The following is a 14,743-nucleotide window of genomic DNA, read 5'->3' on the forward strand; positions in this document are numbered from 1 at the left end:
AGCTGAACAGTACTGGGGAATTGAGCGAGAACCAGAATAGAGGTGTGGAGTGTAACACCCCAGTGGTTTTCACCAGTTACCCCCGCATGCGAGTTTGGGCTTAGCTGTGTCCGACATGCAGGTCACGGTCCTCTGCTTTGGTTTCCCTGTACTGGCAGCTGACGACTGAATCTCCGGGAAGAAACTGTATGACATGGGATTGGAACTAATAGTGCAGGATATTGGTTTGGAAGTGATGATGCAGGATATTGGACCAGAATGATGGTGCATGATATTGGATCGGAAGCAATGGTGCAGGATATCAGACCAGAACCGTTGAGGCAGGATATCGAATGATTGTGCTGGATCACTGAGCTGGAACCAGATACTGGAGCCAGTGGTGCAGCAAGATGATAACCTGCACTGAAGATCAATTGCATAACCGCAGAAACTCAGATTAAATCACACAGCTAGGCTGAGGGTAACATTTCACTGGCAAGTGCTCAGAGAATCCTTAAACACCCCGGGAGAACAGGGATTGGCTACAGACATCAGGTGACAGCAGACTGGTCTCATGTTGGAGAATTGGACAGTTACCAGACGCAGACTGTCATGCCTGCACCAAGCAGTTAGTTCTGGAGGGAATGCTGCACATGAAAGCCACTGAGTATGCCGGAAGCTACAGGTAAGAGAAATTAATATCTGGCTGGGATCGTGACAGAGTGTGGTTTGGCTTTCCCAAGAGATTTACTAAAAAAAAAAACATGTTTAATCAGGATAGGCATTAGCTATCTTAGTTTTGCCCATTAAACTCAAACTTGCTAGTTTTTTTCCTATTATAGATTTATTTTGGCTTTCTCAAAATACTAGACTCTTTCCTAGTCACCCTTGCTGCATTGAAAGCTTGGGACAAATTTGTTACCTATTTCGATGGAACCTTGTTGCAAAACCTTAATATAACTCTACTCAGCAAAGCAAGCCTTATCCCAAATTTTCAGTTAACTGGCATCTTTCAAGAAGATTATGGACGATGGTATTCTATTTTCTATCTCTCAGCTTTAGGTGTTTTACTAAAATCCTCACAGAGATTTCTACAAATATCTTGCATTTCGACATTGGTTTCAGGACTACAACACAGTTCCTACTCCATAGCTTGGCAAGACTCTCTTCCCAAAATCATGATAGGGGGATTTCCACTGTGGTATTCCTTACTGATTGCAGAATAAAGGAGGAGTAAGCTACCCATACCACTCAAATGGGAAGTAGACCATTCTAAGAACAGATGTGGTATGGTTTGCAAGTGTTGAAATGTATCAACCACAGAGGTTCATAAAATTAATGCAAAGGTTATATTTAAGCCCACATAGGCAGCACACGATTTGGTCATCCATCTCTAAATATTGTTGGAGTGGCCAAGTAAGTTAATTATTTCACATATTTTGAAGTGGTCTAGTTATTCAACACCTCTGCCAAAAAAAATTGTCAATGATCACTCATCTGATTGGTCTGGACTGGCTTTATCCCCAGAAATTGCTCTTTTTCAATCATATCCAGAAGAGATCCCATCTGATCATAGACCACATTCTGGTCACAGCAAAGACAGTGAAAAGCCTAATTCTGGTGCTCCTTTTAATTTTTAGCTTAACAGTTCAACTAAATTAGCACAATGCTACTCATTTTCATAATTATACAATACTTTTTACAGTAATAATCTTTGTCATGCAATCCTGAAGTTTTTATCTCTAGACCTAAATATTCACCAGAAACAATTCGGTTAGATAGAAGATCTATAAAGAAATCTAGAAATTCAAACATGAATGTAGGAGATGCTTCACGCGGGAAAGTGGTTGCATTAGAAAGATCATGATTGACTAGAAGGCAATTTAAAAGGACTGTCTTATGCCTGGGATGGATGTTGAAACTTATAAATACATTTTTGACGTGTAAAACAAAATCTTACAAAAGGTAAGAGAGCTCTCCTCCACTTCAATCAACACCTAATGTAGTATATGGTGACTGTAAAGAGAAGGCAATCAGTTGGAGGCAGAGAAAGACATTTATTGGCACACAATGGTACACCAGAAATAAAGTATTTTTAGCCTTACATTCAGGCCAGTGGCGTAACTAGGATATTTGGAGCCCAGGGCAAATTTGAAAAAGGAGCCCCCCCCCCCTTGTGCACGCGTGGTGAAAAATGGGTGACACCCCCCTTTATCGTCACTCGGAACATTCCTATCCATATGCACCTTAACCCCAGTAGTGCCCCTTATACAGTACCCCCAGTATGCAATGTCCCCAGTTGTGGTCCCTCTTATGCAGGCCCATAGTAGTGCCCCTTATACAGGCCCCCATTAGTTCCCCTTATTCAGTGCCCCCAGTAGTGCTCCCCCAATGCAGTGCCCTATGTAGTGGTCCCCCTTATGCATGCCCCCAGTAGTGGTCCCCCCTATCCAATGCCCCTTATACAGTGCCCCCTGTAGTGGTCCCCCCAGTGCAGTGCCCCTAGTAGTAAGCCCCTTATATAGTGCCCCCAGTAGTAGTTTCCCCACCCAGTAGTAGTCCCCAGTAGAGGTTCCCACTCCCGATGAAGTGCCCCGGGTAGTATCCCCCCCCAGTAGTAGACACCAGTACTGCCACACCCCCAGTAATCATACCGCCCGTAGTAGCCAACCCCTTCCCCATCGTGCCCCCCGTAGTGCAGACGCGTTAAAAAAAATAAAATAATACACTTCGCTGAATCCACGTTCCGGCTCCGGACACCGCTCCCGCCGCACGTCAGTACTCCCGGGCTGGTGCGCTCAGCATTATGGGAGAGACGTCATGACGTCTCTCCCATTACCCACTGCATGAGCCAGACGGCGGAGCTCATGAGTGAGCTCCAGCTCGGCTCTTGCAGTGGGCGCTGCAACAGTCAATGAGAATCTGTCTGACTCTCATTGGCTGCTGATTCAGACACACATTGCTGCCGCTCGGCGGTGATGTGTGTACAGCAGCAGCCAATGAGAGTCTGTCTGACTCTCATTGGCTGCTGGTTAACACACACATCACTGCCGCACTGGCGGCAATGTGTGTGTTAGCAAAGCCTTAGCCCACCTCCCATTCTCCTCCTGTCGCTATTGGGTAAGCGCTCAGGGGGAGGGAAGGGGCTCGGCTGTGCAGCACAGGACCGGCGCAGGGAAGTCTAGCGCCGGTCCTGTGTAAATGTGTAGCACTGGCCACACACACTGCGGTCGGCGCTACACTACCTAACTAGGGCGGGCCGTAACGTGCCCGGCGGCGCCCACCCGCGCCGCCTGTCGTATGGCACCCAGGGCACGTACCCCGCTGACCCTGACCTAGTTACGCCACTGATTCAGGCAGCCTTTGAAATTAAGCCAAATTTACATACATATTTCTAAAAGGATATGGTAACTACTCTGAGTTAACTATCCTAATATTAGACCTCTACCTCACCTACCTGTATGATTGGGCTACTACTGTTCTTCCAATAACTTGAAATCAGTCTTTTGGCTGCTTTTAAAAGGAAGGGGTTTAGATGCATTTGTATGTGCCTACAGGTATTTAGGAGCAATGCAGTAGTACTACACATGGATCAGCAGATAATTTAGAAAACAGCCACTTAACTGGCTAATATTTTTTTCAAAATTGTTGATTTTTAATTCATCAAATTATGAAAATAATAGCTATTTAAACCTGATTCAGTATATTTTAAGAAATATACAAATTTGGTAATAAAATGACACTGAATCCAGGTTAAACAGCTATTATCATAATTTGAAAAAAAAATAAAATAAAATTGAGGACATATTTGTATGTACTATTTGGTGGTAATAAGCAGAGTAATAGCACACAACAGCGGAAACACAAGATGCCACAGGACAGCCCAATCCTTAACCAGTGCTTTGGTTTACTGTGTAGCAATCCTTATAGTACAGCTGTACTTGCAGTTATATACACTTAGGGCCTGATTCAGCAAGGAACACAGATGCTAATAAGCACGCAATCAGTCGATGTTTATACTCTGCGCATGCATATACATCGTAGTGCACGAAGTAGCAATTGTGATGGGAACTGCGATTGCTGAGGCTATGCAGACCCAGAGCACAGTGATTGACAGGAAATGCCATTTGTGGGTGGTGACGGGGGGCTGGTCGGGCGAACGCATGTGTGCAAGTGCGTTTCAACGCCGTTGCAGGTGTGTGCATAAATTATCCACTGCGTGGCTATAAGCAGCCATAGCACTGATAGCGTGCGTAGTTGTTAGCAATTTCTGAGTAAGGTCAGGGCTTGCACAAGTGTGCATATGGGTCTGATGTTCCCTTAGTATACGAATGTGAGTAAGGGGAAGTGGGCATCCTTATGTTAGGATGCGATTGCAATGTTAATGCAAACATTTAAATAGCACCGCTGATATTAGCAACTGTCGGTGCTATGTGTGTAATATGTAAACGTAGGTATTTCTCAGAATAACGCAGGGGTTCACAGGAGCTAAGTGGAACACATCCACGTCCCACTGTGGCACTCATTCAAAGTAACAAGATGGCGCTGGGCATGCACAAAAGGCCAAACGGTGGCCATCTTGGTTAGGGAATGAAGCTTCCCAGACGGAAGTACTTGGAGACTGCGCAGGAGCACACTCCATATCTCAGCATCCTCTTCGCTACAAGCTTCTCCATGTTACACAAACATTGGGCCTGATTCATTACGGATTGCTATTGCGATCGCAGCTGTGATTACACACACAGTCCGGCTTAGAAAATATGCTAATGTTTGCAACTGCTCAGCCTGCATAGAGACGCCAAATACCGCTTTCTCACATCCGTAAAACCTCGCAATCCTGCGTACACATCGGCCTGTCACGCAGAATTACAGCAGGTCTAACCTGTCTCAGAAATTGCTAAGCTTGTCGCGCGCAGTGAGTACTCAAGCTGCATATGCCGTCGCAGTGGCTAATTTATGCACACCCATGTAACAGCGTTCAAACGGACTGGCACGCCTGCTTTTCCCTGACCACTCCCCCGTAACCACCCCCAAACGGTGACGTCCTGTCACTTACTCTGCGATGGCTTTCTGTGTGTGTGATCACAGTGCAATCGCAATGCTATCCTGCGCACGGCGGTGCATGCGCAATACGCACCATCGGCCAATCTGCGTACGCGGTTGCAATTGTGATCCTTAATGAATCAGGCCCATTGTTCACTTTCAGCTTTACTGTAGCAACCTGTAAAACATTAAAGAGTTTGGAAAAAAAGGACTATATCAAAATTTTAGACAATTCTAGTCCACATTTCTTGGAAAGGATATCAGTCAGACTCATCTCGCTGACTGTGTAAATTGTATCGACAGTAAAACTCACGACTGTCATCACTATCAATGTTGACGGTATCTTCCATACATACTCAAAGTCTCATTATTTTAGGTTTCCAATCACACCAGTCATTTCTTGACTCTGGTTCTTGGATATCATCATTGCAAATTCCTCATGGTATCTCCATTGTGGTTTTTCAATACTTGACCTTGCAGAAGTTCTTTTCTGTGGTTGGATGTCCATGCTGGCAGTTTCTGGTTCAGACATGTCACCAGCTGCTGGCATATCCAGTGACACATACTTGTTCAACTTGTACTGTTTTTTTGAATGTTACATCTCTTGACTTGACAATCTATCTAGTACTTGGATTCCAGAGTCTGTACCCTTCACTTTCATGGCAATAACAAAGCATGAGACACTTCATGGACATAGGAGGTACTTCCCAAGACTCTGAGATGCATGACACTTGGTTTTCTACCTGAACACGCTTCTATTTATGTTACATCTTTCAAGGCAAATGTGGGAGCACAATTTTTCAAATAAACTACTGCTGACACGGAATCGTTATGGAATCCCGGCTGCCGCATGGCCGGCAGTTCGATTCCCGGCAGCCCGACAGATCAGCAGAGCCCGGCAGCGGAAGTCTGACACCGCTGGAAATCCTGATCGTCCCTAAGGTAAGTATAAATAAACTAACCTAACCCAACCCTCCTTGGGGGTGCCTAACCCTAACCCCCCCTTCTCCTAGCCTAATCCTAACCCTCCCGGGGGGGGGGGTGCCTAAACCTAAGTCCTCCCCGGGTGCCCTAAACCTAACCCTCCCCCCGCGGCTGTCAGTTCGCGGCACCCGGCATCCCTTCGATGCCGGGCGCCGTCGGGTAAATGACAGGTGTCTAGATATAAATGCCGGCCATTTATCCCACGCAGGAATAAAGCAGCCAGGAAGCCGGCTGTCGGTATTAAGGCAGCCGGTTTCCCGACTGCATACCGCTGACACTACTTCTGCCCAAAAATGTTTGTTTAGTCCTGCATCTTTCAGCATACACCTGGCTCTCTCCACTAATGTACAATTTGCCTGTTCACTTACAGCATTTTGTTCTGGCGTGTACGTGATGGTCAATTGATGCTCAATTCTATGCTTCTTTAAAAAGATTTCTACATCTTGTTTATATATTCACCTCCATTGTCAGACCACAAAACTTTCAGTCTGTGACGAGTTAGATTTTTTAAATAATTTCTTGTAGTCTGCAATCTTCATCCCTTCCCTTTTCTTTGATGAAATAAACGTGTCATTCTGGTGAAATAACCGAAAAATGTAATAAACTATCTGTATCCACTTATCGACGTAACTTACACCAGACCACACACATCTGTATGCACCAGTTCCAGGGGTGTCTCAGATCCACGTGCTGATCTTTGAAATGGACAATGACTGTTTTCCTGTTATACAGCTTTCAGAACCTCTTTATGGCAGTCATCAACATTTCTGTAACCATCCCACTCAGTGGTTTCTGGACACTATCATATTCAAGGTGCCCTAAGTCTTCTGTGCCAGAGCTCCACAGACTGAGTCTGTCATCATCATCACATAACACTGCTGTTTATCAAAGACATACAATTGACTGCACCGGGTTCCTTTTGCCATCACAGTCCCTTTTTTTGTGCAGTACAATATACCTTTCTTATGCAAAATTAACTTTGTGAACTCTCTGCTCTAGGAAAGTTATTGCTATGAAATTTGTTACAATATCTGGTACATAAAGAACATCTTGGATTTCTGTGACTTTGGTTTTAGTCCCTAGTTTCAAGTGGGTAGTGACTGTCCCAACTTTTCTAGCCGTAAGTACTGCATTTCCTATTCCTTTGCTTGTTATAGGTTCACACGTGGTTAATGTAGTGAATCACTCCTCATTGCAGCTGAAATTCCTAGTAGTACCCAAGTCTATTTTGTGACATATATAACACTTGTCTTGAATTTCCTGGGCTTCCCACTGTGTGTGTAATGCGATATTCTCAACTCAACTGGCACAAATTCTTAGAACTGTAGAAATTTTGCCCTGTCCATTTCTGTAGTTAGTTTGCCTGTGTTTGCTTCTAAGGACATTACCAAAAGGTCAAAGTCAGGCGTTAAGTTCTGTAGCATTGCAAGAGCAATCTCATCATCTACTTTTGACCCCTACAGATGTTAAATGCTGGGATATATAAATCAGCTTGTTGATGTAGTCAATCATACTTGTGCATTCACATAACTTGGTATTATATAATACATGCCTCAGATTAATTCTTCTCATCAGATCCCCATCTTCATATGCTGCCTGCAGTGCTGACACATTCCCATCCATGAAAGAATACACGTATTGCTCGACACTTAAGAATTGTACCATAACTCTCTACATTGTCTGGGTTTGGCCTGTCACCAAGATCAACCGTAATTTTCTAGAATCCTTCACATTTTAATTGCATCTCTATTGCACATTTCCATGTTGTGCACATTCACTGATTTAGTTAAAACACTACACTGACACTCTGTGCCTTTTATTATGTGCTTGCACATGTTTAATGGTGTCTGTGTGCTTCTGGGCATCTTGGATACTTGAGGCCTGTGTGCCTGGTGTTTGTGTGCCTAGCCCCATAATCTCTTGAAATGTCTGTGTACTATTTGGTGGTTATAAGGGTAATAGCACACACCAGGGTAATCACCAGATGCACAAGACAGTCAAAGCCTTAACCAGCCCTTTGTTTTATTGTGTAGCAATCTGACAGTACAGCCATACTCACAGTTATATACACTAAGTATCTGGATGATGGAGTAGAAATATATATGTGGGGAGTGGTGCATATACAAGTGGTAATGGTATGCAGAACATGCAGGTACACTGCCGTTCAAAAGTTTGGGGTCACCCAGACAATTTTGTGTTTTACATGAAAACTGACTTACTTATCAAATGAGTTGCAAAATGAATAGAACATATTGGACCTCATTCAGACCCGCTCGCAAGCGGGTCTATGGTGGGGGACTGCGCATGCGCCACGTGCAAGCCCCGTAGCGAGTGAGAAATTCACTCGCTCCAGGGCTCGCTATAAACAGGGCGGCTGTCAATGTTGATCAACAGCTCGCCCAGTTTTGTAGGCAGGGAGGGGAGGTGGCTGGACAAACGGAGGCGTTCCTGAAGGAACGCCTGCCGTTTGTGGGTGGCCCTACTGACATCACTCGTGATGTCAGTAGTGAGCTTCCTGCTCTATTTGAGCAGGAAGCTCACTGGGGCTTGCGGCAGACGAGATCCTACCACAAAGATCTCGTCGCAAGCCCGATGGTCACGATAATCGCGACCATCACCTGGTCACTTGCAAAATGGGTGGTCACCCACAGCTTAGCGAGCGGCCAGGAGGCCTGGTTAAAAAAGAAAAAAAAAAAAAGCGGCCGCCCTGATTCAGAGCGAGCTCTGAATGAGGTCCATACTCAAGACATTGGCAAGGTTAAAAATAATGATTTTTATTTGAAATAATAAGTTTGTCCTTCAAACTTTGCTTTCGTCAAAGAATGCTCCTTTTGCAGCAATTACAGAATTGCAGACCTTTGGCATTCTAGCTATTAATTTGTTGAGGTAATCTGAAGAAATTTTAACCCACGCTTCCTGAAGCACCTCCCACAAGTTGGACTGGCTTGATGGGCACTTCTTGCATACCATACGGTCAAGCTGCTCCCACAACAGCTCAATGGGGTTGAGATCTGGTGAATGTGCTGGCCACTCCTTTACAGACAGAATACCAGCTGCCTGCTTCTTCCCTAAATAGTTCTTGCAGAATTTGGAGGTGTGCTTTGGGTCATTGTCCTGTTGGAGGAGGAAATTGGCTCCAATCAAGCGCTGTCCACAGGGTATGGCATGGCGTTGCAAAATGGAGTGATAGCCTTCCTTATTTAAAATCCATTTTACCTTGTACAAATCTCCCACTTTACCAGCACTAAAGCAGCCCCAGACCATAACATTACCTCCACCATGCTTGACAGATGGCGTCAGGCACTCCTTCCAGAATCTTTTCACTTGTTCTGCGTCTCACAAATGTTCTTCTGTGTGATGCAAACACCTCAAACTTCGATTCGTCTGTCCATAACACTTTTTTCCAATCTTCCTCTGTCCAATGTCTGTATTCTTTTGCCCATATTAATATTTTCCTTTTAATAATGGCCAGTCTCAGATATGGCTTTTTCTTTGCCCCTCTGTCTAGAAGGCCAGCATTCGGGAGTCGCCTCCTCACTGTAGACGTTGACACTGTCGTTTTGCGGGTACCATTTAATGAAGCTGCCAGTTGAGGACTTGTGAGGAGTCTATTTCTCAAACTAGAGACACCAAAATACCAAACGGCAGCCATTTTGGTTAGGGATTGAAGCTTTCCAGATGAAAGTACATGGAAACTGCACAGGAATGCACTTCATATCTCAAAAAAAACAAAACTGTACTATCAGAATATACACACATACATACATATACACACACCAATCAGCCATAACATTAAATCCACCTGCCTAATGTTGTGTAGGTCCCCTTCATGGCACCAAATCAGCTCTGACACGTTAAGAATTCCACAAGACCTCTGAAGGTGTCCTGTGGTATCTGGCGCCAAGAAGTTAGCAGCAGATCCTTTAAGTCCAGTAAGTTGCGGTCTCCATAGCTCGGGCTTGTTTTTCCAGCACATCGCACAGATGCATATTATCATTGCCCAGAGCATCACACTACCTCCAATGGCTTGCTTTCTTCCCATAGTGAATCCTATCCATATGATTTTACAGAAAATGTCCCAACCACCTTCTAATGCTTCATGGTCCAGTTTTGATGCTCATGTGCTAATTGTAGGCGCTTTCACTGGTGGACTGGGGTCAGCATAGGCACTCTGACTAGTCTGCAGCTATGCAGACCCATAAACAGCAAGCTGTGATGCACGGTGTGTTCTGACACCTTTCTAACATAGCCAGCATTAACTTTTACAGCAGTTTGTGCTACTGTAGCCCTTCTGTGGGATTGGACCAGATGGGCTAGTCTTTGCTCCCCACGTACATCAATGAGTCTTGGGCACCCATGACCTTGTCACAGGTTCACCGGCTGCCGTTCCTTGGACCACATTTGATAGGTGATCACCACTGCATACCAGGAAGACCCCACAAAACCTGCTACTTTGGAAATGTCTTGACCCATTTGTCTAGCAATCACAATTTGGCCCTTGTCAAAGTCGCTCACATCCTTACTTTTGCCCAGTTTTGTAAAAAAAAAAAAAAAAAATCTATCTACACAAAATTACTTCACAGTCTGGCAAGAAGACAAGCCAGCAGCTGGGGGAAGGCGATCCTGTGGCTCTGCATTGGAGAGAGTGTGACTTGGGGGAGACACGGCTACAGGGAGCTCAGACTGTGGACGATCCAATTAAGATTGCCAATCACAATCTGAGAGTCGGTGAGGCCAGTGAAAGTGTGGGCAGTTGAGGCTGCTTTGAGCCCCATGAGGTCAGGCTGCAGGAAAACTGTGGAAGGTGAGAGCGGATAGTCCGTGAGAAAATGGGATAACAGTAGTTGAAGCCTTAATTTTAGCTAGTATTTTAATATCAGTATTAAGTAATGTTAAGGGTCTATAAGAGTCAATCAACTAGGGGTCACGATGCGGTTTAGGTATCATTACTGTGTAGGGGTCATTAAAGTGTGAAAAGGCAGTATTAATACGAATAATGTCATTAAATAGTTCTAATAAAGCGGGAGCTATATGTCCTTGTGACATCTTATAATATTCCAGAGTCCATCAGGGTCCGGAAATTTATGTATTTATTAACGAGAGATTACAGATGTTAGCTCCTCTAATGTAATTTCCTGCTGAAGGGTTTCACAGTGTGGGTGAGACAATGGAGGTCATGGAGATTTGGGTCAAAAGGATGGGCACCATATAAACTGGAAAAGTAAGCTTCAAAGTGGTGAAAGACAGGGATAGTTAAGTTATCGACAGAGGTGGAGTGGGGGTCTTTTATAGCTGTGACTAGTCTTCTCGGTGCCCTCAACTTAGACATAGTGTCTAGTAAACAGCCCGTTTTATTGCCCCAACGAAAGTATCTGAAAAAGTTAAGTCATGCTTCACCTGTGCCAGTAAAAAATTATCCAGCAACTGTCTGGCCTGGATGTATGCAGATTCATTTGAGTCCTATGGGAGATAAGCACTATATAAATAAAAAATTATTATTATTATTATTATTCCTTATCGGGGGAGGAGGATTCTAAGTAAGCATTCAAGGTAATGGTTAAAGAATTGTGTAGGTCAGGATACTGAGAAAAGTTTCTTCTTTTGCTTGCAGACGTAGTCAGTCAATGATGTGACCTCGCATAGTTGCCTTAGAGGCACCACAAAAAGTAGTTGGCCAGTCCCAAAATTCAGTATTATCATCAGAATACATCCAGCTGTGAATGAGAAAATCATAGAAGTCATCTGAAATATAGAGGTAAGATGAGCATAACCTCCATATAAGAGCGGGCCTAGTGAGGGTGAGGGAGACGGGAGCATAATCAGAGATGAGAATGTTATGTATATCAGTCTGGTACATGTGTGAGGAAAGAGTAAATGCGTGACCAGGGGCCGTGTAAAGCAGAGTAAAAAAAAGCCAAGGAATGGTCAGAAGGATTGACAAGATGCCAGATATCGGTGAGTTGGAGGGTGGTTTTAAGAAACTGCATCTGCCTACACAAGGGCAATGCATAATACTGCGGGCGGGTTGATTATCTAAGCATGGGCTGTCAACCGAGTTCAAGTCACTTTCAATGATCAGGTGGCCATTATGTCGCTGTGCCAAGGTTTGTGTGATGGCATGCAGAAATTCAGAAATGGAAACATTAGGTGCATAGATGTTAACCAAAGTATAATTTGTTCCCCAAATTGGGGTCAGAGAGATAAAAAGTTTGGCCATTATCTTGGACTCGTAGCTTAGCGGGATACATAAGTTAATAGTGTTTGTTATTGTTGTGGCGCAATTTACACACATCAGCAGATTCCTTTCTTTTTTGGGACACAGAGGCCCAAAAATTCTAAAAGATTAGAATTCGAGACCCTCAACCTCCACTTGTGTAACCTTACGATAGACACCAAGAATAGTCTTTTTCATGCAATAATCAGCAGAATTATATCTGGGCCGAGGAGATGGGATTGTTCAATATGTGGCAAAGGGGAGGACTCCAAAATTTGCAACCCTCTAGGAAGGGTAGTTTTAAGAAATTCAATAATCTGGGGTCCCTTAAACAGTCTCAGGAATGCCAATAAAGCGGAGGTTGTAACACCTGTGGCGATTTTCCAGGTCATCAACTTTGGCCTGGAGAGTCTGAATGGAGGTGGCCAAGTTATCAACTAAGATTTGTAGGGAATCAGTATGATCCTCGGAATTACTAGTTTTCTGCTCCAGGGAGGTGATCCGGAATGTATTAGTATCAATTTTAGTTAGTGGAGCATCAGATACAGCTTGTAATGCCTCTAGTTTTTGTCAATCATTGGCATGAGAATTTTCGAAAAACTTCTTGAGCTGTTTCAACCGCTTAGGGTTGTCTAGTTGAAACATCAGGGGAAGAGGGTGCACTCAGTGAGCAGCGAGTGCTCCTCAGAGGGTTCAACATGAGGGAGGAGATGGAGAATTAACGCAAAATGTATTTGGTCTCACTTTACCCATTTTGGACATGTTAGAGTTCTGGGATCTGTGCGAGGATGACCTATGACAACTCTATGTTTATCTGTTATTACCCAGTTTTGATCTATTAATGTTGTTCCAATTGTAAAGTGCAACCGAATATGCTGCACTATATAAGAAACTTAATAAATAAAAAAAAACACAAAGGCCACTATATGGAAAAAAATGTGTAGGCACCACAGTGTGCACTTAAAAATAAATAAACGGTCGGTATCACACCTAGAATGCAGCAATAGATCGCAGATGTGAAAAAGCTACTCCAGGGATTCAAAAGATTCACATATTACAAGAGATCAGACAACTAAGATACCGCCTATTATAAACTAAGGCAGATGAGTCACACAGGTTGGGTTCAATATCAATATAACTGAACACTGTGATACAAATTCACTGGGATAAAGAGTTTCACATTAGAAGAATATGCAAATGTGAAGTTAGCTACTCCGAATAATGAATACAGTGTAATACCCTCTGAATCAATGGACTAAATTAGACAACAATGAGTATGGTAATTTAACAAACAATTCTGTAGAACTGGTAAAACATAAAACCTTCTAAAGCCGAGGGCTATGTGACAACACAATAGACGTAGTAAAGTGACAAAGAAACTGACATCTCTACAACCAATATTATATAGTGTTCTCAAAATGAAAACACAGCCCAAAAAAAATAAAAAAAATTAACAATCCTATGACAGTTAGTACAATACTGTATGTATGTGAGATATCTTTCAGTAGACCCAGGGATTACTAGAACACTGTAAATACTGGTATGACGTGAAATGACAACTAGGTGGTAGTATAATACACCAGTTATGTGAAAAGCTTACACAGCAGCGAAAATCACTAGGTCATTTTAAAACAGGTACGTTGGTAAGAAAAGAATGTAATAAATGTGAAAAAAAAGTAAAGAATATAAGGTAGATGTGAAGGGATCACAATTGAAGAAGCCAGTACTTTGGAACAGGTGTCACAAATAATGTCAATCAATATTTTGTATCTTGTAACCTTATGCAGGGACTGGAAAAACCACAGTTCGGGATATTTATAGGAGAGGAGGGACACACTGGTAGGTTAGAGGCAATCTCTGAAGTAAAAGAGAAATGTCCTTCACAATGCTTGCAAGAGTCTCAGATATGCAGGTTTAGAAAATATCCAGAGCAATGTGGGTAAAAAAGAAGGAAAGGAAAAGGGGGGAGGGTTAAAGACGATGGACGGTAAGGAGGTATCGGGAATATGAGGATAACACACAAGGAGGGAAGAGACTCAAGTGAGGGAAAGGAAGATAGAAAAAACTAGTTTGTCAGAGATGTATTAGTAGAAAAGAGAGACGGGAATAACAAACAAAGTTAGTACCGGGGAGATGGTGATTGTCAGCCGCCACCACGATCTTTACAGGTCAGGTCAGCCACATGTGCACGAGCGGCACTCCAAATGGGGGTAGGGTCCAGGGGCAACCTATGAGGTGGACAATAGGTAGGAGGATCGCCGCTGACCACAACCTTCTAGACCAGCCATTGGAGGGGTGGAATCTGAAGGCAGAGGGCACCCGCCGGAGACTCTGTGAAGTCAGGACCTCAGGGAGAGAGGATGGCCGGTCGCAGACACACCGCTGAGATGAATAACAATCCAGATTCGATGGTAGGGACACCCACAGATGCCCTACAGAAATCAGTGGTCCCGTAAGCAGGTGAAGCAGTTACAGCACCCGCAGCTAAAGATGAAGGTGAGTCAAGTCCAAAGATGGCCCGGG

General features: G+C 43.8%; 1 protein-coding gene across 1 annotated transcript in view; it reads right to left on the reverse strand.

The window, feature by feature from the left end:
* The window catches only part of LOC148506737 (multidrug and toxin extrusion protein 1-like), a 113,899-nt gene extending 108,345 nt beyond the window's left edge, over window positions 1-5,554 (reverse strand). Inside the window, exon 1 of the mRNA XM_088446336.1 lies at window positions 5,413-5,554. Coding sequence (XP_088302462.1) covers window positions 5,413-5,554 — 142 coding nt within the window. The remainder of the gene's footprint in view (window positions 1-5,412) is intronic.
* Window positions 5,555-14,743: the final 9,189 nt, after the last annotated feature.

This window comes from Taudactylus pleione, unplaced genomic scaffold (genome assembly GCF_031769625.1).
Source record: "Taudactylus pleione unplaced genomic scaffold, aTauple2 ptg000397bl, whole genome shotgun sequence".
NCBI lineage: Eukaryota > Metazoa > Chordata > Amphibia > Anura > Myobatrachidae > Taudactylus > Taudactylus pleione.